At 37.7% G+C, this 27,545-nt stretch overlaps 2 protein-coding genes across 2 annotated transcripts in view; both read left to right on the top strand.

Annotated features, from left to right (window-relative positions):
- Positions 1–27,545, top strand: part of LOC144643978 (immunoglobulin superfamily containing leucine-rich repeat protein-like) — a 48,719-nt gene that overhangs the window by 7,321 nt on the left and 13,853 nt on the right. The gene's annotated exons all lie outside the window — the stretch shown is intronic.
- LOC144642416 (uncharacterized) lies at positions 505–27,170 on the top strand. Its single transcript, XM_078501376.1, has 20 exons — positions 505–640; positions 2,614–2,688; positions 6,444–6,518; positions 7,180–7,251; positions 7,377–7,451; positions 7,696–7,767; positions 8,070–8,138; positions 9,217–9,288; positions 11,669–11,740; positions 12,993–13,064; positions 13,622–13,693; positions 14,586–14,657; positions 16,172–16,243; positions 17,031–17,102; positions 18,668–18,724; positions 18,862–19,097; positions 19,303–19,422; positions 21,335–22,855; positions 23,532–23,839; positions 25,191–27,170. The coding sequence occupies exons 3-19, from the start codon at positions 6,454–6,456 to the stop codon at positions 23,690–23,692; spliced, it is 2,952 nt and encodes a 983-aa protein (XP_078357502.1). The 5' UTR covers positions 505–640; positions 2,614–2,688; positions 6,444–6,453; the 3' UTR covers positions 23,693–23,839; positions 25,191–27,170.

Genomic DNA, 27,545 nt, shown 5'->3' with positions numbered 1-27,545 from the left:
CCAGAATATTGAAGCAATCACCATGAAACTTATAGGATGTATTGTACGTTCGAAACTCTTTCTTTTGGTATACGTCACGTGGGATGGTGACGTCACATCACGTGACAATTACATCATGATGTCAAAACAGCCGCCATCTTGGATCCGCCATCTTGGATTTCAAAATTTTTCCAAAATGCCAGAAAACCACCCAAAATCATTGCAAAGTACTCAAAATGAATAAAAATGTGCTTTAAACCCGTAAAATGTAAAAATAATGCCATCTAAGTTGAAAAACACGCAAAATTACAAATTTGGGAAAATATGCCTGTCAAAATGCCGTTGCCATGGTGATGTCAAGTTCCTGACACATCATCCAACCCTACCAATTTGTTGCCAGATAAATGTTAGGAAAACTCAGAAAGTTTGGCAGCGTTTGGTTAAATCTTAAAAAAGTTATAAAAGTTCAAAGTCAGCGCGGGCCTCAAAAGCCCCCCCCCCCCCCCGGTCTGAATAGGGTTAAGGTTGCTCACAGGCTACTTAACTAAATACAACGCCGTAACCCCCCAAAGGAATTAGACTGTGGTTTTGCCTCTTGCAGAAATCTCGGCAAAAACAACATTAAGGGCGGATTTTATCTCCCCGAAAGTGCAGCAACAGTGTAAGTTTTGTTTCTCTTTATCATTGTTCATTACAATTACTTGTTCTATATATACATGTTGCCTTAGAAATCAAAAGCTAACGTCCAATATTATATCAAGTTTAGCGAGAAGCGGCGGTCCTGTAACCGATATAAATGTTTAAGTAAGGTGCCATCTTGATGTGACGTTGGAACCTGCATGGACATATATCATATTATTGACGCATATATCCTTTTATAATTAACAGAATCGTTAAAGCTGATGAAAATAAATTAACGTTTTAGTAATTAAGTTCCTGCACTTAAAGTATATATGAAAGTTCGTGTGTTAAAACTTACAGGATATTTTGCTCGATAACGTCAAAGAATTGTTAAAAGAAATTGCTTACTGATGTTCTCATTAAATTTGGACATCTTGTGTGCATCTGTAGAGAGATTAAGTATCGCCCTCGTTTATCCCACAAATTACAGCAAACGTCCCACTTCTGAGGTTTTCCGTTTTCTACGTGCAAGTAACCTGCGATTAGGCTTTCTTTTTTCGCGGCGAAGGGAAGGGGAAAAAAGGAAAGCCTGATACAATTACTTGTCAAGTCGTCTGCCGCCCCCTAAATAAAATATCTGTCAACAGGAATGTCGGCGATGCCATCAGATAAGCGTAGTAATTTAAGTCGCTCTGTTGAGCTTGCAGCAAAGGTTGTTAAAAGGTTTATTTTGGCAAACGTAATGGCCGTTATGCGAAAAAGTTGAAAAAGAATTGCTATCTCTGTGAGAGTAGTGTTTCGGTTGGTGAAGGTACTGTTCCGCTTTGTGAAAATAAAGCTATAGACAGGCCTCCCCATGAACGGACTCCCCATGAACGTGTCGCATTAGCGCCTTCAAATTATATTTTTACTGATCGGTGGGTTTTCAAATATTGTGTTTTCAGCAAAGGCTGATTTTGTGTAAGGCTCCAATGCTCTCGACAAAATTGTCAGGTCAGACATTTCAAGATTGTAGTTTTCGTCACTGGCACGATCGTCTGACATCTTTGGTGGTGCGATGTTGTGATAATCTTGGTGATAGATCACGCTCTTGCCGAATCCCATCGGAAGCACCGCCAAAACATCTTTTCTTTCACAAACTATTCGTCAAATACACTCCCTTGGTTCGTTTTTAAGTGTCTCTACTTCATTCCGCTCAACACCCGCCATGATAACAATCATCTACGCATGATATTTTTGGACCAGAAGTTACATCAAATTCAATTAGCTAATCAGTATAGAGTTCTAATGTTGCCTTTTGTTTCCTGACCAATCAGAAAAAAGTCCAGATTCTTGACCTTTTACAGACGACTCGACAAGTAATTGTATCAGGCGTTCATTTTTCCGTTGACTACACCGCCGCGAGAAAAATAACGCCTGATCGCAGGTTAACGTACAAGTGGATAGGATAACAAAAAAAAAAAAAAAAAAATTTTATTTTTATTATTTATTATTAAGCATTTGTGCTGGACGAGTGGAAATTATTGTCCATTTTTCTAACGAATTTATTAAATGATTCGAGAAAATGAAAAGAGGAACGCCAGCAATCTTCCTTTTTCGTAGAACGTAGTGTTTTATCTCTCTTAAAAATCAAACAGAAAACGGTAACACCGTTATCGTGAAACTTTTTAGCAAATTTTGTAGAGCAGAGCTTTAAGACTCCCAAAAAATTTAAGACTTTATCTGTCTGGCCTCTCAGCGAACACAGTAACAGTAAACGGTTTAGCCACTTCGAATGACCTGTAGAACTTTGTCCTTGGAGGTTCTTCTTTTAAGATGAAAATATCTGTTTTGGTCACCTTCGCGGCGAAAAACAGTTGTGAAAAATGTTCTCGACCTGGAGCTCTGGAATCAGATCGCGCTAAACTATTAAATCATCGGTGTGTCGTTTCATACAAGAAGAGCAATAGGCCAATCACAACACTTGTTATGTCTTGGTTATTGTCTAACTTACAGTATTGCTCTTTTTGACAGCAAATTGGAAGACAACAGGCTATCGTTGAATGATTTAAAAGTCATTCTGAAAGAATCTAAACGTATCAGCATCTTGTAAGTATGTTTAAGTTGTAAATAATAAAGATGGTAATTTTTTTTTTTTTTTTTTTTTTACAGTGTCATGTTGAACACTTCGTCTTCATTATGTTTAAGTTTGCATCAAAATATTAGAAAATAACAGAAGAATCTTAAATCTGAGAATAACATAGCTTTTAGAATGCATATTGGTTTTTCTGCTTCCTCACAGCAGCCCGGCAAAAGCTGGCCAGCGTTCTGTTTATTCCTCAAGTTCGCGCCTTCTCGCAAAATGTTAATTGTGTTTGGTAAAGTAGTAGTATATTCAACGAGCCTACAATACAGTAGAGGGGACTTTTCCCCTCAGCTAAACATTTTTAGACACGGAAATAAAGTTTTTTTTTATTTTTTTTTATTTTTTGTTCAAAGGACGGATAACGCTATCCGCTGGATAAATTGCTATCCAGTGGATAAATGCTAACATAACGTACAGTGGAACCCCGTTAATACGGACACCAAGGGGACATACCAAAGTGTCCGTATTATCGAAGTGTCCGTATTAAGCGGGCTCTCAGAAAAAAAAAAGTCACGGACACATGTTTTATAGCTCACTTGCCTAAGTCACTTTGGAGTTGGCAAGATCAACGAGCACGGGCAACGCCTGCTGCATGTTAGAGCTTTGCCCTAATCATGGTCTTCGTGTGACCACCTCTTACTTCCAGACAAATCCACAGCACAAATTGTCATGGAGACATCTTCGCACAAAACACTGGCACCACCTGCACATGGTCATCGTCAGACTTACAAGTCTCAAGTTGTTGCTTGTAACCCACACATGTCACAGCCAGACTGTGACACCGATCACTCGCTAGTCTGCTGCAAGCTCAGGCTGCAACCAAAGAAGCTCCGTCGTACTAAACAGGTTGGGCAAACCAACCATTGACACCACGAAGTTGAAAAACCCACATAGAGTCGCTGAATTTGCAAATTCCCATGAAGATGCTCTGTTTGCAGACCATCCACTCGACACTGCATTTGAGAACTGGGAACACCTTCGGGAGTCCATTCAGAAATCAGCCTTTGGGATATAGACCCGTTTGACGATCGGTTCGACGCCAGGTCCGATGTGATGACCCCTGTTATTGAAATGAAACGTGCTTCCTTTGCTAAATACAAGTGCTTACCACGCGCGAGGTTACTCCAAGCACTCAGAGACAGCAAGAAGATGTGCCAATGAATACTGACAACAGCTCAGTGATGACATTGAGAGCGCATCAGCAAAACGGGTAACATAAGGGGAATGTACGAGGGCATAAACAAAGCACTAGGACCAACTAAGTGCAAAACAGCCCCCCTCAAATCATCCAGTGGGGAAGTGATTAGTGACAAAGGCAAGCAGATAGAGAGGTGGGTAGAATACTATTCGGAGCTACACTCTAGAGCGAACGCTGTTGGAACATCATCACTCAATGCCATTGAACCTCTGCCCACTATGGTGGAGCAAGATGCTGATTCAATACTGTAAAATGTCAGCAAGGCTATTGACAACTTAGCCGGCGCCAAGGCACCTGGAAATGATGGCATCCACTCGGATCTGATCAAATGCTCAAGAATACGCTACCGCAGCCGTTACATGAAATCCTTTGCCAATGTTGGAGGGAAGGAGCTGTTCAATAAGACATGTGTGATGCCAAGATCATCGCTCCTGTAACAACTACAGGAGCAACTCCCTTGTGAACACCGTAAGTAAACTTTATGCTAGGTTCGTAATTGTGTGTCTCCAAAAACTAGCTGAGCGTACCAATCCTGAGTCTCAGTGAGGGCCTGTGCAGAACGCTCGACAGCGGACATGATCTTCTTCCCTCGCCAACTACATACAGGAGAAATGCAGGGAATAGCAAAATCCCCCCTGCATTACCTTCATAGATCTCACCAAGGCGTTCGACCTAGTTAGCAGGGATGGGCTGTAAACATCCTGCTGAAAATTGGATACCCCCCAAAGCTACACAGTGTGATCAGATCATTTCACAACGACGTGAAGACAACCGTCCAATTTGAGAACAGCATGTCCGATCCCTATGATATAAAAAGCGGCGTGAAGCAAGGCTGCGGACTCGCTACCACCCTCATCAGTATCTTCTTCTCTTGCTCTTGAAGCACACGTTTAGGTTCTAAGCCGAATGGGTGTACCTATGCACAAGATCAGATAGGAGACTCTTCAACATCGCAAGGTGCGCATGGCCTTTATCGAAGGCATGCATGCTCTTTACTGACGACGGTGCAGTCACTTCACACACTGAGCAGCAGCTACATCTGAAAAGACCAAAGTGATGTCATCACCATTAACAACTACGAATTCGAAGTGGTACACCAGTTCACGTACCTTGGGTCAACCATCAGGAACAACCTTTCCCTTGACGCCGAGATCAACAAGCGCATCGATTATGCAGCAACAACACTAGAAAGGCTCACCACTCGTGTCTTGGAGAATCTGAAGCTGGCAATTCCAACTAAGATGACAGAGTACAATGCTTCTGGACGGAAGCGAGGTATGGACAACGTATGAAAAACAATAGCCCAAACAGCTTTCGCATGCGCTTTCTTCGTCGCATCCTCGGAATTCACTGGAATTACAAAGTGCCAAATGCCCAGGTTCGTATTGTTCGCTGGTCTCCTTACCATGAACACACTGCTCAGACATTGCAAGCTGCGCTAGATGGTCCATGTACGCCCGATTGATGGTGGCGAAATTCTGAAGGATATCCTTTTTTGCGAGCTGTCTTCTGGCAAAATATCTGTCGCCCGTCCCCAGCTGCGCTACACGGACGTTTGCAGGCGCGATATGAAAGCCCTGAACATCAGCACAGAGAGCTAAAAGGAGGTAGCAGCGGATGGCAGCAGGTGGCCCAGTGCACTCGCGAAACAACTAAAGCTGGGTGAAGAGAATATTCAGAACCTGGCTGAGGAGAAGACAGCAAGACGGAAGGTACGCACCTGAGTCGACAATCTCGCAACCAGCCACATCTCCGTCCCCTGCCGCAGGGATTGTCATTCCCACATTAGTCTCAAAAGTCGCAACAGACGCAATTCCAGCCGCATTGCTACAACAACCGTCCGCCCCTAGGGCGCATCATCCATGGTCGATACCGATCAAAGGAGGCCTACTACTACTACTCGTTTTCATGTAAAATTTCTTGATATTTTTTAAACTTTTACATCTGTAATTTAGTTAGGATCGGGCAGGCGAAGAGCCACTCTGTGGATATACTGCCCGAGTGCCATATTATTATTATTATTATTATTATTATTATTATTATTATTATTATTATTATTATATATATATTCTCTACTACTACTACTACTACTACTACTACTACTACTACTACTACTACTACTACTACTACTACTACTCTTCTCTACTACTACTACTACTACTACTACTACTACTACTACTACTACTTCTACTACTACTACTACTACTACTACTACTACTACTACTACTACTACTACTACTACTACTACCACTAAAATAATAATAACAATAATAGTGTCATTTAACTTAGACCTCAGCTAAAAGTGGACACCAACCTAAAAATTACAAACGCTATGAATAATTAAAAATGGGTCTATTTATCTCTACATTGCTAAGAAAAATTTAAAAATAGACTTACTAAATATTACATCGAATACTTGAAGATTACATGATTAAATCTTCATTATTACATTATAACATTACGATTAAAGCCCGATTAACTGTTATGTGAAGATGATCGTTGTTGTGTTCATCTTCACAGAGATATCACAATGAATCCAATTGGACCTGAATTAACTTCAGATACTTTTGCTGGCTTTGACAACATGAGTTATTTGTAAGTTTATTTTTCCTCTTTTAGGTAGGATACTGTGCCCGGCAAAATTTTAAAAAGCAATTTGATTCAGTCCGGCTGTACATTGTGCAACTGCAATATGCACTTCAAATTTTTTTTCGGGTCTTTTTTATAATGGAAAAGTAACATTACCAAAAAAACCCCCCCCCCCCCCCCCCTTCTTTTTTGGGGGCCCCGAAAACAAAGGGGGTCTTTAAATATTTTAAAAAAAAAATTTGGTTTTTTGGGTGTGGTTTTTTTTGCCCCTTAAAAAATAAAAAATATTGAGGGGGGCATTTAAAAAAAAAGGGGGGCAAAAAAAACCAATATATAAACAAAAAAAAAAAAAAAAAAAAAAAGGGGGGGAAAAAAAAAAAAAAAAAAAAAAAAAAAAAAAAAAAAAAAAAAAAATAAAAAAAAAAAAAAAAAAAAAAAAAAAAAAAAAAAAATAATAAAATAAAAAAAAAATTAAAAAAAGTAAAATTATTGAATCTATTGTTGATTGTTTGCCGAGCTAAAACGTTGAAATTAAAATTGCTTAATGCATATATCATTAATTTATTTTACTGTATAATTAATTTATATTACTGTATACACTTAAGAATTACATTTTTTTAAACTTTCTCAATTTATCTGCCTTTTGAAACATTTGCTATTTTATTAGAAGCATGGCTTACTGCAATCTAAAGAACATTGAAAGTGGTACCTTTCGAGCGATGAAAAAGCTGGAATATCTGTAAGTTTACAACACTATTTTGTTTTCATCCAGTTCTACTTTGTTTAACAGTGTGCATTTGTCCGAGGCAAAAGGTATTTCTCTCTTGGTCTTGAATTACAATAATCTTGTCTCACATCTTGCAGTGACCTTTTTGCAAACAAGCTGTCGAATATAAAGCCAGGCACCTTTGAAGGACCATCTGAAGATTTCAGGACCTTGTAAGTTACTTGTAGTAATGTTTGCAGATCGATCGTTCTGGGTTGAGAAACTAGGCTTTTATGTAGCACTTTGGAAGCATGGTCTGCTTTAAACCATCAATGACAATTACGCTCGGTTTGATCAAACTGCTCTACCTGTTGCACCAAAATTCTGAAGAACTGAAAGTGAAAAATATGATGCATTCCGCTCTCTTATTTCACGTATGTTTGCTTATTGCCAATGATTGTGTCAATTTTCTTACAGGGGTCTATCTTTCAACAACGTCACAACGATAGCAGATGGAACATTTAGGCGGTTCAATAAATTCAATGATTTGTAAGTGTCGAATCCTGTCTTTATCGCTACCGCTTGAAATAACAACCGCTAAAATAGTGGGTGACTTTTTTTGTCCAATCAACCGCTGGACACTTTTAAAATAGTTAACATCGCTTCACTGATCAGCTTAATGTGTTTTTTCCCGTCACTTGCATTATAAAAACCATGTCTTACTAACTAAGTTGTAGATACAAGATTGAAAATAAATAAAACCATTGAAATAGTTTAGTATTTGAAAATTTAAAAATGAATAAATGAATCATCTTAATAAATAGCTACGTTCTATGTTATCATTCCTCCAGGCGTTTTAGGCGCAACAGGTTGACATCTGTTCCAGATCTAACTGGTCTTCCAGCGGAGATGGAAAATATGTAAGTTATGGAGAATTTAGATAATGCATTTCCACAGTTTTGATGTTTAGTTTTCTTAAAGGTACAGTGTCACAGGAAGTCTTCTAAGTTTTTGTGTAAACTAGACTAAAACTGTTAGGGTGCACTCAGTTTCTCTCAACACAATAACCCATGAAAACATAAATACATTCACCGACATGTGAATAAACAGTAAACATTGGTTTTTATGTGATTTTCTTCCAAGTAACACTGCCAAACCTGAAAATGTCGGCCCGACTTTTTCAAGTTTTTCAAGTTTTCGGCCATTCATTCCTATTCACGTAGTCAAACTACTTTTTAACAATTTTCATGACTAGTACAGTACGTTTGAGCAAGGCCACGCCTAGGCTACTATAAGTGGATTTTGTATTAATACATGTACCAACAACCTTTATTGGATTTTTAAGTAAATCTTGGTAACACTGCCCCTTTAATCTCGGTTATCGGCCACTATAATTTTTTTTAGTTTGATCTGACATGGGAAATAAATGAGGCGGGTAGCGTGTCGCTTAGCTCAATGTTTTCGACGAGAAGCAAAAAGCTGGTCGCAAAGATGGGAAAGAGCAGTTTTAGCTAACTCGGTTAACTTGTACAGTGCTTTGGACGATAGCCACCATCGAAATTGCATTAAACTTAACAAATCCTTGGCAAAAACGAACTTTTTTACTGAACCGAATGAATCGAAAAATGTACTGGAAGCGATTGATGCACCGCAGCAGACATAGATTATGTTAATTATGTGTCTCATAACAGTAAATCAGTAAAGATTTCCTTCCTCCAGTGAGTCTGTAATTGGTGGATTTTAATCCTCTTTGTATTTCGTCTGTTGTTCATGATGGTCTTATAAACGCTCCAAAAACTTTTATTTTCTTTACCACTTTAGATCAAGAGAACGTCGTTAAGCATTCCTTGAAATAAATAGATTAGCTATTTTGCTCTGAAGAAGGGCTTTATCTTGAAACTTCAATTGTTTAACAATAAAATATTAAAGCAAGTCTTGTACTTATAAAAACACTTTTAATTTCCTCACGGTTAATAAAACTATTTTCCTCTTTTTCAGAGATTTTGATGGTAACCAAATTAAGGATATGTCACAGCTCGGGAATTCTAAGATCAAACAAGTGTTTAAGATGTAAGAAAAATCAAAAACAAGTTAGCCCCTTATTAAAAATATTTAACTTTTTAAGTTTATAATAGTCTGCTCCTTCTTGAATATTGCATCTACTTTGCCTTTTAAAATGTTGGTATGGTTGCAAAACGTTAAGGGGAGACAAAGTTATTACTACAGATTCCGGACCAGGTTGCATTAAGCGTCTGTAACACTTACTGGTAAACGAGGTGTACTTGTAACTTAGAGGAGTTGCATTAAATCACTTTAGAAAATAGCACAAAGTAAATACGTGCGCTGATTGGTTAAAAATTGTGTTTTTATAACTCGATGGAGACACAGACAGTTGTCGTAGACACGGCAATCATATTCACGGCGCTAAAATAAGCAATGCAAAAAAAAATAAAAGTGCACGCTGAAGGTAGAAAAAAACATTAAGCGGTAGATGTAGGCGGTGCGTGACCTCAGTGGGCGCTTCACTCTCTGGCGCGCTTCTTCCTCCTGGACAGATTTCGTCCTCTTTACCTATCGTAACCGGAATTCTCAGCTGGACACATGAAGTGAGGCCTGCTTTGTTTGTTTGGCAAACGGTGGCGAGAGGCAGTTGAATCTTCTCGTCCTCTTATTGGTTGATTACTGGCGTAAAACCGCGAGGTGAAGAGAATCTACGTTTGATGTTAAATAAAGCGCTAAATTACTTTGATGTGCGTTATTTTCTTTGTGGTTTTAAAGAAAAGGAAAATGTTCCTTCTATCGAGATGAAACATGTGAGGGGAGAACGAAAGCTGTGGAAACACTCGTCTATCGACTCGTGTTCCCACAGCATTCTCTCTCCCAAACTTCCACTCTGTTTCTATAACTCGAAGAAACACGGAAATTTTCTATTTCTTAATAAATGGTCGACTTATGCGAGGTACACATATGTTGCTGCACTTACGATTTTTCTTATTGTACACTTAAGTGTTGGAAATGCTACGGAAATTGTGGGTGTTGCTTGCATTTTTTTACGATAAAAATAGCTCCAACGCTAGTGAAAACTCTAAAAATACTGGTGTTTCAAGGTCGTTTCGTAACGAACTTATTACAACAATAAATGGCGTTAAGGTGCATGGCTCCATAGGGTTTTGAGATATTACTGCGCGCGCACAAGTGATACCCATCAAGAGATCATTTTCGCGTTATTTTTTAAACTAGTTACATAAAAGCTGCCGAAATATTAAAAGCAAATACTAAAATATGTTGTGCATTATTCTTTTTTAAAATAACGGCTTTTTAGTTTTTTAACTACATCTACTCAAAAAGTCCTATTTTTTGGTGTTTTGATGGCTTTGATCTTAAATTTCTTTAATTTTCTTCGGTGAAATTTTTGAAATTCTCCCAACGGATTGAAACTGATGAGAAGTAACTTTTAAAAACAAAAAAAGTAGGGGTTGTCCAGGTCGTTTTTGCGTTTTTGATTATTTTGTGTTTTTTTACTAAGCAAAAAAACTGACTTACAAATTTAAAAAAAAAAACGGCAAAAAGGGCAGTTAAAAAGGTATCACATCTATGCCAAATTTTAAGGAATTTCACCGAAGGAAACTCTAGTAAATACCAGGGGAAATTTTCTATTTTCGCCCGAATAACAATTACGTCATCAGAATAGAAATTGTCCAAGATCGCTATTTGAGCATGCGCGAACTTTCGAACCATATGAGTTGATGTGTAAAGACGAGCGTTACCCGTTTTGTCGTTTTTTGTGCGAATATCTGTTAACCCAAAGGTTAGTTAGAGACATACCTTAATCCTTTATGTAGCAGAATCTCTGAAATTCTGCTCGAAGTATCTCACAATCGCGGAGACTATTCTTTATTTTCTCTTTTACTTTTGATCGTACGAACTTTACAAAAGCGGCCAGAAGCACCGCGGACGTTGTAAACACCTTTTTAGGGTGTTGTAAACTCTTTTATCTGATCCACACAGGAAAGCACGGGTGTTGTTTCATTGGCAGGAAGCAAGTCTCGCGTTTTCTCGCCGAAAACTTCACGCTCGCGTGAAGCCGCCATGTTTGTTTTGATTTGCCGGCCGAGCTCGCCCTTTCGTACCCATTCTTCGCGCGGTCAAGAAACCCTGTGGAGCCACCTTAAGCTGCGGACATTCCTAATATATAAGCACTACTTTTTTATTTCCAAAGCTACACGTCGTTTTATTTTAAGGGTTTTATTTCTTTTCTGGTAACATGTGCAAACAGCTTATCTATACGAGCTCTGATTTCAAAAAGATGTTGGTTATAAAAAACTTTTCTATATTAAAGTAAAAAAATCGGAATGCCCAAAGACTCTTTTAATAGAACTGACACTTGATCAAATACATTTAACCGTCAACATGCTTTGACTCACTTTGTTACTTTATCTTTTTTTTTTAGGGTTTTGCGTGAAAACAACATTGAACATTTACAAGTCAATATCTTTCAAAACATATCTGTGGGATTCAGTTTGTAAGTTTAACAGATTGCTTCGCTAATGACATTACGTAGTTCCTTTTAAATAATATGTGTTGTCCTGAAAAGTATTGTTGTTGGTGACAAACATTTCAGCAAACTGGGCGGATTTTCTCTTCAGAGTCAAGCGTAAAGTCACTCGTCAGTCGATGGTTGAAAGTGTTCCATAATGATCTACACATTCCAGTCTTTAGAATTCTATTACAGCTACACCAGTGTTGCCAAAAGCGTATAGGACAAAGAAAAAAGTAAGACCCAACGGGAATGAACCCATGACTTCCCCAACACTAGGCGGGTGATATAACTGCTTTCCTGCAGGAAGACCCGTGACAAGCAAATTGGTTCATCTATGCCATCCATCCATCTATTACCTGATTTGTAAACAAAAAATAGTCGATGTTTAAACAAACATAATTTAACTTAATGTTGTGAGTATTGCAGTCTTATTTTTAAAAATTCAATTAAATCGGTGTTTGACCAATTGGACTTCCGCTGATTTGTTTCAGTAGAACGCATCATGGCTTTCCATTCCAATCCGCTCGTTTCATCTTCCAACCTTTTTGCACTACGAGTTTATCTTCTTTGGGCGCTGTGATCTTGAACGTTTGTGGATTATTTTACCAATGCCTAAATTTAATTTGTCGTCATATCGATAAGCGCCAACACTAAAGGTCGGCAAATACTAGGACAAGTCCCTGTGTCTCGTCTGACTTGTTCCAACAACAAGTCCTGGCAACAAGTCCCTTCCTATGAAAAACCCGTTTTTGTCGTCACAAAATCTTGTCCCATACATTGCCTTTTTCTTTTTATTGAATTTTTTTTTAAATAAAAAGTAACATTTAAATACTAAGACACGCCAACGCCGCGTTTTTCACCATCTTTTTCATTAACAAAACTATAAATAGTACCATCGAAAATTGAAGAAACGTTCACCTGTGAAACCATAAACGATGCGACCCAAATGTTAACTAATAAATTGGAAAAAGTAATCGCCGTCTGTGACAGAAGAACATTTAAATAAGGCAGATTGCATAAATCATTCTATTAAAGCCCTCAAAGAAAGAAAATTAACTTGATTATAAATAAGTGGAATGTTACTCAGCTTACCAATGCTATCTACCCAGAATCCCATTCGGTCTTACTGTTCATGGTTTATGCTTTTCACAGGGTCAACGTTTCTTCAATTTGGTGTATATTACTTACCTTCACTTACCCTACCTGAATTTCGGAATAATGTTTTCATTTTTAGGGACTTGTCTTCCAACAAGCTTATGTCCATACCAGACTTAGCGTTTTCTGGTTGCAAGAATTTAACTCAGTTGTAAGTGAAATGATCATGAGTTTGATTTTGAGTAGCGGTAGAAGAAAGTAAACTTTATTTGTAAAGTCAAAGGAGGTAGCGGGACTGCCACTGGTAGGATTTGTCTTTGGTGGCCCCGAATTTAACTTTTCCATGCTTTTGTAAATAGCGAGCTTGTCGGCTTCCTGCCAGTTAGGATGATAAACAAGTTTCTGTCTTATTTACAAGATTTGTTTGTTTGTTTACAGTGTCCCCAATTAGCACAGCAGTGCTAAAGAAATCGACACTCAGAAAGTGATTTTATTTATTTATTTAATATTTTGTAACCAGTCGTGTTTAACGCTAGAACCTCGTGAGGCCTTGTATATGAAAAACAATTAAGCAACGCAACTGTGAAGAATCCCAGCTGGCAGCAGGCTGACCAGTTGGCCATTGACAAAGCGCGGAGGAGTTGAATACGCGCATTTTGGAATTTTTGATTCAAGCGTAGCTGGCAGCTCAGGTTCAAATGCATATTAGTTTGTAGAAACATTGGAAGAAAAATTGTTAACTTGTATTTTTGCTACTTTTTTTCCAAGGATATTAAGCTTTAATTCCATCTCACAAGTCAGTAGTCACACCTTTGCTGGGCTTAGGAATCTAAGAATACTGTAAGTGACTGTTGTTCATGTCAAATTTACTGAGTGAACACTTTGTTACTGTTGTTACATATTTTTCAACTTGCTACTATACCGTGAAGTTTTGGTCAGAAGTTATAAAATGGATGGGCCAGCAGAAAATTCAAATAAAATCCCTAAGCCTTAAAGATATAAAGTTAGGTATAACCGATGAAAAGAACTTGTTTACCAACCATATTTTATTAATTGCAAAAATATATATATATTGGTGTAGATGTACTGTCCATGAAAACAAATGGGGCAAGTATGTTGAGGTATGATAATCCTTTAAAACTGAGCAGAAGTTGAAGAAGTTTAAGTTTTTAGGTAATTGAGAATAATTTGTTATAATCTAGAAAAGGTCTCTTGTTCTTGTAATATGCGCGTAGTTTTTTTGTATGTGTATGTAAGAAATTGTGTCTTTTTTTTTTCTTTGTAAGATGTAAGAAACTTCCAATATTAAATAAAAATATCAAAATCCAAAAAAAAAAAAAAACTTTGTTACTATAAGACCGTCATTTTTTGACTAATCAATTAACTCTGTCCTTACCTCAATCCTCAGAGATCATTGACTATTTACAATGATACCATGGGCTAACATCCCAGTTATGGAAATAGCAATACCACCTCCCCCTTTCCCCTAAGCCAACACAAAGTTTAAACAAAGATATGTTATTCACCACAATTTCAGCCTCCAACGTTCGCTATAACCCTACAATATCTTTGGTGATTAACATATATTTGTATGAACTTTTTATTGGCGTAAGGAATATAAATGGCCATTCTGGAGTGAACTTCTCTTTTAAGGCTTCAAATACAGTTGTAGAAAGCCAGTAAATTCCTTATTTGCGTTATTTTTATATCTATCTTTTATCTTGATTCTAAGACTGATGATCAACAACAGCGTGGGCTTCATTCCTGAAAACACTTTTGCTGACAGCCCATTATTACAACTCTTGTAAGTAAATATCATGTCAAGGGGTTAAATCAAGCTTTCTAAAAACTCGGCCTTACCTCCTTCCTGGAAACAAATCTGAAAAACTGGTGTGTCATCAGTGCCGCTTGACTCTTGCTCAACTCTTCTTACCTGTGCCTCACCCGTCGGGCTGGGGGGCAGGGCGAGAGTCTTGTCGTAACATTCTCTCCCTGACTCGGCTTTCTCCCCACCATTTTTGGGCCATGTCCTTGGGGCGCCTCCCTTGCTGACGTCCACCTTCTCGGGACATCCAGTGGTGCAGGGCACTTCTCACACTAGTGCAGTGATCAAACTCGCTTTTAGGGGTAACTGTCAAATAAGCTCACCTGAGCGTCAGATCGCGTACTTCGACGTTCCCACTAGCAAACTTCTACTCAGCTGTACTACATCATTTCACAGTGTGGCACTTGTAGAGTGCGGGACTACAGAAAGGGGCTTGAGGGCCGTTTACAAGACATGCTATACTATCTACTGGAGGGCAGGCAGCTAGCGAACAGGCGTTAAGGACATATGTATCTATGTGAATAGATTATGTCCAAATACATCTGTAAATTTTAACGAGCAATCCACGAAACTAGAAATCAGATTTTTCTTCCTGATACAACACTACTTGCACTTGCGATGGACAAACTAGGGAAAACTTTCTACGGTAAGATCACAACTCTCGCTTTCACAAACCGTATCGCAAAACTAAGGGCGGCTGTAAGGAATGCATCCTTGCTGCCTAGTGCCTCTCAGTCAAAAATTATTATAAATTAACATTTTTTACACATAGATTATAATAAATTTTTATATGACATATATATTTTTATTGTATTTATATTTAGTATTAGTGTAGCTTTTAGTTTTTAGCAGTGTCCCCTAATTAGTATGGTTTTATTTTCCAGGCTATAGGCTTTGACACTTAAATAAAGTTTCTTATCTTTTATCTTATCTTATCTTATGTCGGAGATATACTTGCGATCAATTCTCAACACTTAAGCGTATATGCAGAGTTGTTGTCCAGACTTGGATTAGGGGTCGGGGAGCGGGAAGGGGTGTTTTATTCACATCCCTTTAAAAGTAATATGTTCATCGTGTCACAAGCGTGGGACAAAGAAAAAAAAGAATCCCGAACGGTAATCAAACCCATGACCTCCCAAACACCGGCACGGGCTGGCGCTCTATCCACTGAGCTACGGGAAGGCTCATGGTAAGAAAGGTCATTAATTATGGTTCATATGTGACACACGTCCTGCATACTGTTAGGATCAACATTTTCGGTAGCGTACCGTATGATGTTAAATAAAGAAAAATGGTAAACGTTAAGCTCGGTATTGAAATGAGAAAGATGAAATACTTATGTCACAAGCGTGGGACAAAGTTGTCCCAAACTCGTGACATAATAAACATTATATCTTTCTCTTAATTATAGTTTGCTAAAAACTATCCAAATTAGCCGAAAAGTGTCTTGACTTAGTCTTACGCTGTGATACCGTCTGCATCATTATTTGCAGGTTTCTCCATAGCAACGCAATCAAATATATTGATGGCAACGCCTTTCGTGGACTCAGTAGCCTTGAAAGATTGTAAGTTATTTACCCCATGATTAACATTCAATAACTTGACCCAAGGGAAAGAGCAAGTTTTGTTTCCCGAGGATATCAATGTTTCCCGAGAGAAAGCTGAAGGAAATATCGAGATTAAATTGAAGCATGTTAACATATATAGAAGTCGACTTTATCATACTTGTTTTTTGATTGTTCGGGGCCAAAAACGAGAGATTCTGATAACATTATTCTATGGAATCGTATCTCACCGATTAAGTTTCCGAGTTTTTGACAAACTATCATGTTTCGTCTTCCTTTTGATCCTAAAAATTTTGCAGATTCTATTAAACATAGTTACACCCACTCCAATAATCTTGGAAAAATGAAAGCTAGCACTTGGCCCTTGAGACGACCATGAGTGTTGTTTGGTCAGTTTGGTAAAAGCTTGCTCCTTATAACTAAGTAGGAGGTATTAACTTGTCCCTCGGGGGCATCCAATATACTCACCGACCGACGGTTAATCCCGCACTGTTATTGATGTTTAATGAATTTCAGTTAAACTTAATTAGGTTTTCGATTTGTGCGGGAGAAAATGTAGTGTTAATTAACCTCGGGGAAACTGGAATTTTGTAACTTCTATGACATTAATATTTGTTGTCAGTTTGAAGACGCCGTGTGCTTGTAAGTTTCGCTAGTGTGTCGTTAGCTTATTGCTGTTTAATAAAGTACGTTGCAACTGAGTTGTTCCGAGTTTAAAGAACACGCCAATAAGTAACATAGCATGGGTCTGGTTACAAATGCATAACATTCGTTATTTTGTTTTTAGGACACTATTTTACAATCCTTTAGGATTACTACCGTTGAAGATATTCAACGAAATGACTTCCAATGTTACATTGTAAGTACAAAGATTAAACAAACGAAATACTATACCACATAATGAAGAAAGAGAAGTGATTTAATGAAGTGTCTCATTGATATAATTCCCAATTGTATTAGGGGCATTTTAAATTATATTACGAGTACGAGATAGAATACGAGTACGACTCTTGAGTAGTGCTTATGTTTTCGATCATTACATATTACAACAATATTGCACCGATAGTCTCCTGTTTAACTGGTCAGCAACAGGAAGGAATTAGAGATCTTGGAACGTAACTTGATTGAAATTGGATGGAACTCGTATCTAAACTCGTTATCGTAATGTTATCATCATCATATGATAAAGATAAAGTCTGCGTTTGAGCCCAGTGGCCCACCAGGCTGGTGCTTATCCGGTTTCAGTAGCATGAAGTGACTAGGAGTAATCCTACTCCCCCCTGAATGGGATTCTAGTCCATCGCAAGGTTACCCCCAGCAGTAAATTCGTCGGTACCCATTTAGACACCTGGGTGGCAAGAGGCACTATGAGAGAAAAATGTTTTGCCCAAGAACACAACACAATGACCCCGGTCAGGGCTCGAACCCGGACTGCTCGATCCGGAGTCTAGCGCACTAACCTTTAGGTTACCGCGCCTCCCACATTCTCCTATTCAACTGGTCAGCAACAGGGAGGAATGAGAGATCTGGGAACGCAACTGGATTGAACTCCGAATGTCTTACTCGTACCTAAACTCGTAATCGTATTGGCATCATCATCATCATCATCTTCGTCATCATCATCATCATTATCATCATCATCATCACTTTCTTTTCCCAATCTGGAAAATAGGGCCTGTTTACAAATCCCAATTTTACCTACAAAACACGCCAGCCGGGTACTATTGAAGTTTAAGACTTAGCAGCGATGAATACAATTACCAAAAATTGCCGCAGGCGTTTTTCATAGGGAGGATTGAGCGTTACAGTCGCCCAACACTCTTCTCTCATTATGTATGTCTGTAAACAGTGTATGTCCCGTTCACTTAAATTAAACGTAGCGAATTATCATACTATCATACTGTAGTTAAATTCCAATCTTTGAGCGGCAGCGCGCGTTTTTGTCATATACTACTGACTCAGATGCTCTTTGGGAGCAGCAAACATGCAATGTTGTGTCCAAGCTTTCGTCTTATAAAAATTCACTAGAATTGATTCACGAGGGAAGTGAGCACGGTGTACTCTATTCTGTCATGACAGAAGCTAAATTTCAAATTATAGACAACCCTTCAAAAAGAAGATTAAATGTTTCAAATATTAATCTTTGAAAAAATCTTTTAAATCGCAAAATCGGCCTGGATCTGTCCTGCCACAAAAGAGGGTATAACTTACCACTAGTTTGCATGGACAAAACATTTTATTTAGTAACAACATTATTACGCAGAATTAAGAAGTTTTAAAGTTTTGAACATAACACCTAGACAGGAAATTGGGTGGTGATGAGCAAAGGTCATGCCTGCGTTCCTACATGGCCATAACACCAACTATTATCACCGTTGTATATTCTTTAGAAACCATCCAATGTCCCAATGTGTTAAATTGCAGGGATATTTCGTGTAGAAATCTTCAAACGCTTACTCCAGGATTATATACCGCTTCTATGTAAGTAAACGACAATCGTATACACAAACATACTGTTCAAGGTGCATCTTCCAAGTTCCTATAATTTGTTTAGCTTAATGAACTATGTGAGTCGCGTCGTTGGAATTTGAACTTAACGATGTTTTCTTCTTCCTCAGTGAATGTGCACCGTCAGCATCCTACCATGTACTCATTTACGATGACCAAACTGCCTTTTTGGAAGGCTTTATTGGTTCAGGCTTCATATGCGATGCATGTCAAACAACTGTCTGGCCCCATTTCAAATGCCGCAATTGCAGCTTTTGCATGACAGGTACCTATGGTACCTATAATCCCTATAGCAAGCATCGTAGCTATAGCAAGCTTAATGCTTCTTGTCTACAATGTCCTGCAGGTAATGTTTCAGTGTTTTCTGATATATTCGTTGTAAGAAAATGGTGTTAAAATAATAGGACAGTTTAATACACAAAATCACTGACTTGTCCCAAACATTAAAAAAAAAAAACCCGTACGACGACCGTGCGCGTGTCTAACGTTGAATCACGTTGAATAGGAAGGATGCTAAATCAAAATTTAAAAAGCTTCTGCCTAATTTTCAGGAGGTTTTTATCAAGACGAAATGGGGCAATATAAATGTAAAAATTGTAGCATAGGCACATATGTTCCGGAAAAGGATCATCCTGGAAAAAGTGCAACCGACTGTCGTGCATGTCCGTATGGTAAGTAGCACGTAAAAAAATTGTTTCAAGTACCTTAATTTGTTCTCGGACAAAGCAGGTAGAAGTACTTAGAAGTTGCAAACCATTAGTGACTTTTTAAGTAAGTTTATTAAGGCTTATTAACCGCTACTAAATTAAGAATGTGTCCGTGAGAGAACAAGGCAGAACCAGGCAACAGGTGATACAGCTCAAATAACCGATTTCGCCCAAACTTAGCATAAATGTTAGGTATGGTGAGCTATTCACTGTGGCAAAACATCACCTGAAAATATTTTATTCCCTTAAAGTTATGGCACCTTTTGCAAAAATGGTCATTTTTCATTAATTTATGCATATTTAATTAGCTGACTTTGATTGACCAGTTTCACAAGAAAAAAAGACTTCTGAAAATAAAATTCACTGCATTATATTCTGTGGTTATTAGGCTTTAAGTAAAATAATTCACTTTAACCGTCCGATTTGATTTCTTCTCCTCAAACGGTCTTTTGAAAGGTACACATTTCGTACTGTTGGAAATAGCCTTTAACGAGTGCCCAATATTCCCATGAGCAACACCTTATATACATTATTCTTACATGGGTAATGAAATCCATCATTAAACTTCACAATAATGCCACAAAATGTTTGGGGACTTTAATATTTTATTCGTACTGAGAAACTAATCACACGTGACTTAACGATTTCTTGCTATTTCATCAAAATTCACCGAAACAAAGAAGCCATTTATTTGCCTTAATTTGGCACAAAATTGGTACGAAATAGCTAATCAAGCATACATCTATCGATAACAATCAAAATATTGGCGAATAAAAGGCAGTAAGGGCACTTTTCGGAGCGTTTTCAAAGCCATATAATTCGGCAATGTTGTGATAGCAAATGTAAAAATAGCAGTGAAAGATTGTCTTCACAAGTTCGCTCAATTCAACATTTAGGTACATCAAAGTTAAGAAACAAGAAAGTAATACTACATACATGCCACTTATCGACACTCAGATGCTTTCTTTTGAATAATTTGTTCTTCCTCGCTGCACTTCGATCCTTCGATCGATCTCAATTGACATGTACTGTTGCTTTGAGGCGCGCTGAACTTAGCCAATGCAACGTGGTTCATTCTTAGTGAAACGTGTAAGCAGGTTGTCAATAAAGTTTTTCAGAAGTCTTTTTTGCTTGTGGAACTGGTCAATCAAAGTCAGCTAATTAAATATAGATAAATTAGTGAAAATGACCATTTTTGCAAAAGGTGCCATAACTTGAAGGGAATAAAATATTTTAAGCTGATGTTTTGCTACAGTGAATAGCTCATCATACCTAACATTTATGCTAAGTTTGGGCGAAATCGGCCGGTGATTTGAGCTGTATCACCTGTTGCCTGGTCCTCTTATTGACACACTCTTAAAAAACTGTCGTATCGAGCGTTATAAGATAAATAAGTCCTAAAATTACCCCGACGTAGTAACATCAATTTCATATTCAACGAAAAGAATTGCCAATTACACAATCGATCATGGTCTGGGTATTGACTGGAATTTTAAATATTTGCCTATAGGAAATGTAAAAATTTGTATTTTTGCACCTGACGAATTCATGAATTTGTTTTCCTCTCAGGAGGCCTTTTCTCTAGCTTTACTTTCGCTATCGAGTGGCTTTAAGTTTTAAAAATTCTATTACCATTCAGTGTGGCTGAAATAACTTTGTTTCCACTTGTCTAAAGACAAAAAAAAAACGTGTTTTTTTTAGTTATTATATCTAGCACGTGCAGTTGCTTTCTTCTTCTACCCATAGTATATAAAAAAATTCGATCTTGTCTTTAAGATTTGGTCGGACAACGTTAATTAAAATAGCTGTATGTGAAGAAAGACAGTTTACATACACATTTCTAATTTATATAATTAATTCCTTGTATGCCAAACAGGTACCCGATCTAATGAAACGGCTGGTTATCGTGCATGCAGATGCCTTAATAATTTCTACCGCTTTGATCGTTTTGGTCCCTGCACAGCATGTCCAGATTATGGCCTCAACTGCGACAACGATACTGCAATCCTGGCACCAAACTATTTCTGGAAGTGGAACAACCAAGCGATGAACAATTACACAGAATTTGTTGTAAACATTCACACTATTGGGCCGGAATACAACAAAAATTTCTCTACATTTCAAGGACTATTACCAAAGCCACTGAAATGTCCTTATCCGGGGTCCTGCAAGGGTGGAATTAGCTCAGCATGTAGCGTAGGATACAAGGGGACTCTATGTGCAACATGTTCTTATAACCACTATCTCCGATTTAACAGCTGTCATCAATGTCCTAGAATGGCTGTTACCATCATTTCTTGTGTTGTTGTAATTCTGGTCTTTGCATTGTTGTTTGTGATGGTTCTCTGGGGTGACTCGAGACGTACAGAAGACGATCGAACTCGTACTGTTGCAGATGTCATCATGTCTTGCACAAAGATTGTTATTGGTTTTTATCAGGTTGTTGCTGGTATTTTCTCGGCATTGTTGAGAGTCCAGTGGCCTGTAATCCTTATTTCCATGGAAAAATATCTGAAGTTTGTTGAAGGAAACATTTTGCAATTTGCACCACTAAGCTGCATTCATCCTCTAATTCGACTGGACCCATTCCTGCAATTTGTTTTTGCTGTTGGCATTAACATCTTAGTCGTTTTCCTGATACTGCTCTACCTCTTACTAAAAAAACGAAGCATCAACAAGATGGAGATTTTCCGGAGCGAGAAACTTAAGAAAGTCTCAAGATTAAAAAAGTCGTGCTATCGAAACATATTCTTATTTCTTCTTTTGTCATACCCAATGACAAGTAAAAAGATTATTGAAATTCTGCCTTTGCCTGGAGTTTGTGTGGACGTGTGCTTCAGCACAGATGGAAGCGAATGTGTTTCTCTTCTGAAGGCTGATTACTCTATCCACTGTCTTTCCCATCGACACAACGTCTTTTGGCACATAGCTGCTGCGTTTGCACTGTATCCTGTGCTTTTTCCTTTGCTGCTACTAATTCCTATCTACAAGTATCGAGAGGCTAATCCTGATGAGAAAGAAATTTCTTTTGGCCTCAGATTGTTCTTTGAAAATTACAAAGAAAAATATTGGTTTTGGGAGATTGTCGAGATGTATCGAAAGCTGATTTTAATTTCGTTCATCCTTCTGTTTAACACCGAAAGCCGTTCTCAAATTGGCTTTGCCGTGATCGTTGCCAGTGCATCTGGAATTGCCTACACCATCTTCCGACCGATAAAAGGCAAATTTGAAGATCGACTTCAAACGTTTGTTCTTTGGATAATATTCTTTAACGTTTGTCTTGCTGCAATATATTCACAGCCTAACGACAGCAGCAACACATCTAGCACCAACAACTCCACTTTCGTGAATGCGATGTTCCTGGCTATCAACAGTGCCGTGCTGATATTGGCCGTAGGTAAGGCTTGCCTGCAGCTTAAAGATTAATTTAAATTGGTGCTTTGAGGTTGAAATCAAACCTACCCTGTAACAACAACCCCAGGAGGGTACTCAGGATTTCAAGTGACGGGAATGATAGACGGACTTTTTGGGGTTGGATGTTTTCGATTCCAGGAATTTTTTGGTGCGAAATCTCGCAATAAGTGTTTTGGGTGGCTTAATTCAAGTAGGACTGAAATTTTGGTTTAAAAAAAAACAAGGCAGTGGTAGGAGTGCTCGCCTCGTCCTTGTTCCCTCCACAAAAACCAACACTTCCAAATTCCAATTTGATCTGGAATCAGTAGGATCATGAAGCGCCACTTAGTGGAAGATCCCACTGTAAATTCCAATTATTTATTATTATGGTTATTATTAATTTAAAGATTCGTAGCTGCGTATTTGTGCAGATAAAGTAAAAACAAACGTGTTTTTAATGTCTTTCTTTGTGGACAAAAAAAAAAATCGTTCCCACCTTCCTGGAAATTTAAGGGTAACAAATTCGGCATGGGGATTTTTGGAGGATTATGTTTGTCCAGGGATTGGCAACATCCCCATCCTAACTCCCTTTCTTTCGCGTGCGCATCGACCGACTAGTTGTCTCTTTTCATAGAAGACAGAGGCTCATTGAAGTTTTTCTGGTTCCATTGTTTTATTAGGAAAGGGGTTGCTACATGTGAGGGCTTTCTGGAGAGCACTGTCTTCTTGCCTGGTGCAATGTTTTTACCTTATTCGCCGAGGTTGTTTTGAAGGCCGCCGCAGAGCAAGCAATTTCCTGCTTTTCCATCCAACAGAAGAACAACTATCTTTTGAGGACTAAAAGTTTAAACGTTGTTATGGCTGTATCATGTAACTCCGCTAAATAATTTTAATTTTACGCTTTTTTGTTTTTGTTTATTGACATTGTAGCCGTGTGTACATAAAATAAGTTAATTTTAATTGATTGCGTATCAATTAATTAATAATGGTAATTGAACTTCGTGTCGTGCAATTTGGTCTGAAATCATACGCGTGATTTCAAAATCAAACGAGCGCGTAGCGCGAGTTTGATTTGAAATCACAAGTATGATTTCAGACCAAAATTGCACGACACGAAGTTCAATTACCACTTTATTACATCCATTTTGAAATCGCACAATTTAGATTTTAGTCAGTACCAATATTTTATTGATCCAGTAGCCGATTGGTAAGAAAGCGGAACCTAAAAAGCTTTACATCTCATTTAAAACAGAAAGACAGAGACGTCATGTGTCAAAAACGCAGTCGAGCATAACGAAGGGAAAACATCTTTCAGTGAAGGAAACTTGTGCAGTTCTCAAGCTAGAACAAAAACACTTTTATGTACTTCAACGTTCAATTCTCCTCATCTGACTCAAAGATGTAACCCCATCGTTTCTTCTGTGGTTGTGGTTTAGACTTCTCGTTGTCTTTGGAGAAGAAAATGGTGCAACCTAATCGTGTTGAGGATTTCTTGTGAATTGTGAAACTCTCTCGATCGCACGATGCTCAGGTCTCGATCAGGTCAGTGGATAGGTTTTCTCCTTCAAATGCCGTTTTATGGCACTCTACATGATTTAAAGGGATTCCGGGCTTTCGGCTCGTAATAATCTCCGTCCTTTTTTGACCTCAGGTTAGAACTGATCTTGTCAAGTTGTTCCTCCGGTGCCATTGTTTTAGTGGCGAGATTTTCAAGATGGCGGAACTGATACCAGCTTCTTCGATCATCGTTTTGACGTATTTTGACGTATTTTATTTACAGCGACAGACTTGAGCTCTTGTATTCCATCGCTTGAAACTAAAGGAAACCTGCATGGAAACCTATACTTCTTGTGTTGGCTCTGTATTTGTTGTGTGGTTTTCGTTTGTTTATATTTTGATGGACTCGGGATCACACGGATCTTGTGCAAAAGGTAAAGAAAAATCTCCAAAATATTTGTCAAAATGACACTGAAAATTAGAAACTTCCTTAAATGTAGGTCTTAGGCCTGAAAAAACTCATTATTGTCATTCAGAAACTGAAAGTTATTAAATTCATCCATTTTTTTAAAGCAAGATTTTGGAAACAAAAATTAAAAAATTCACTAAACAATAGACAATGGCTTTCTTTCTCATAAAATTTTCCTGCAATTTGATTAGTTACTTGTGCATTTGCATTTAATCTGATTGGTTGTTTTGTTTTACTGTTCCTTTCTCATTGGCTGAAAAAAAGATGCGATTTAGAGCAAAAAATAGTGCGATTCGTGAATAAATCGCACTGCTGAGAGCCAATCAGATTGCAAGGATCACCAGTGATTTCAAAATGGATGTAATAAAGTAAGTAATTGACTTACTTAAGGTGCATATGACGTAAAATAAAATGGCTGCTTATTTTAAAAGGCTTTTCAAAAAAAAAGAAAAATGACTTTTCCGTTTTGAAATTTCTTTTTTCGTTTTAGAGATATTAACGTAACGAAAACGAAAGTGATGAACTCATTAATCGTTCCACAAAAGGACAAAACACTGAATCAAGAGTATCTTTAGAAATATTAGAGAAGTGCTCTTCAAACTTGGCACCAGTAATCTAATCTCGTCTGCATAATACATAAACGTAAATATCTCTAAAACGAAAAAAAGGTATTTCAAAAAGATAAACTCCAGTCTTCTTTGTATTGAAAAGCCTTCAAAATAAGCAGCAATTATTTTTTACTTCATTTGCACTTTAAGTAAATAAAGTGCACGTACAGTGGAGTCCTAATTTCTCGAGCCTTCCGAGAACTTAAGACGGATTCCGCTGAAAGTTCGAGCAATGAGTACGAAAATTAAGTACCAAAAATCTACTCATTGCACGGCAACATTTTGTATACTATTTAAAAGATCTCATCGAAAGAAACCTGCGTTGAAAAATATGATATTGCTTACGCGTAACTAGTGCCAGTCCCAGACCGCGCGTTAGTATTTAAAATCGCTAAAACGCTGAAGAAAGAGGGTTAAGTTTCCATAGTTTTGGCAAATCAGACACACCAGAGCATTCTTTACAATCCTTCGTATTCGGTTGGCGTTTACGCGAGAATCGGAAACGCTACTGCAGAAAGTCTGAAAATATGGATGTTTCTTACGTCATAACTTTTAAGATAATGCCAATTTCACAAAAACCATACGTAGCAGTAAGCATGTCGACATTTTTTAACTATTGGCACCGATTGAAATTTTCTACCCTGGCCAAGTGACTCATCAAATACGGGCGTGATTTGAAACTTTAAAAGGTTTCTTCAATGCAGTACACCTGTGCAAAAAGGGTATCGTTGGGTAGTCTGGTTTCCAAAACGGTTAGAAACCTTTCCTTAGTAGAAGAATGGTAGTTAAGTACTTAAAGCTCTAGCAAACTCGAATTAATTTAGAATTTACCCGAAACAACCCGAGATTTAGAAAAGTTTGAAACCAAATTGCTCAGTTAATTTTAGTTACTTTTGCTCAACTTTGGAATTGTAGTAGACACACTGAAATATCTTGTGTTCTTGAAGAGCGTCTCGTTTTGGGGTTTACAGATGCATTTCTGCATCCATTCGATTAAAAATCTGAAACGACTACAAGCTATGCGTCGGCCCTTAAGTAAAGTAGTTGTTTACCAGTGTAATCAAGTAAGTTTAAGAATAAGACCCGCAAAACTAATACAAGCACAAACATTTTGAGTCCTTCCCTCCGAATTTTAATTTTTTGGAAGTGAAAACTGCAGCTTTAATAAAATTGCTGTATAATTTGTGGCTTAAATTTATCTTTGGTTTGAAGTTTTTCAAACCAGATTGATTTTTATATCTCCTTGTTTCATATTATGATAACGAATACGAGACAACGAGAAATGAAAAGCAAACTGTTTTTATATATAATGTAAAGAAATATAAGCTGGTAATGTAATTCAGTAAGTACTATCTAGTGCCCCATTACAAAGTTTGCCAAAAAATGATTTTATGGAGAAATATTTCCTCAAAGGCAATTACTGCCTCAAATGTTATTTAAACACATGTCAACAAACCCGCACGCGAAATTTGGAGTTTCTTTCGCAATTGTCACTCTTGCCGGAATCACTATTGCCCTTTTTTACACTGAACCCTTTAATTATGTTTAATTAGTAAAACTTGCTGTTGGGTCTGCAAAACAAATTTACTGACATAAGGGCATTACACCTGGTATTTCGCAATTCAGTGCATTATATATTTAAATAAGTGGTTTAATACGCTTGTTATCTGACTTTTATTTAAGCAACTCCTTCACAATTAAAGTTAATTTATTTTAGTGTTTCAAACAAGTTTAACTCAAGGCTTGCGCCCTGTATTACTTTTAAGTATGTAATAAGTATGTGTTAAGTATGTAATAAGTTTAATTTTTATATAAAGTTACGTTTTTAATCGTAAATCCGTTTTAGTTTACTCTATTTATTTTTTTTGTCTTCATTTCTTCTTTTTAACTGCAAGCTAAACCGACTAGAACAGCCGAATTTTTTGAACACATTGACATCATGTAAGGAGGCACGAAGTGTACCTTACTCAAAATTCAGGTTCTGATTGAAGTAGATTAAGTTTTCTTGTCAGGGACCATTCTTTTGGAGCCTGTGTCTTCCTTAAGTGGGGAAACCGTCAATCTGTCCTGTTTGAATATTAGAACTTGAAATGAAAGTTTCGTGAACGTACACCTTGCTC

The sequence above is a fragment of the Oculina patagonica genome, chromosome 1, assembly GCF_052425735.1.
Source record: "Oculina patagonica isolate OP01 chromosome 1, crgOcupat, whole genome shotgun sequence".
Classification (NCBI taxonomy): domain Eukaryota; kingdom Metazoa; phylum Cnidaria; class Anthozoa; order Scleractinia; family Oculinidae; genus Oculina; species Oculina patagonica.
Note: the sequence above shows the minus strand (reverse complement) of the source record. Positions and strands in the feature narration are given on the sequence as shown.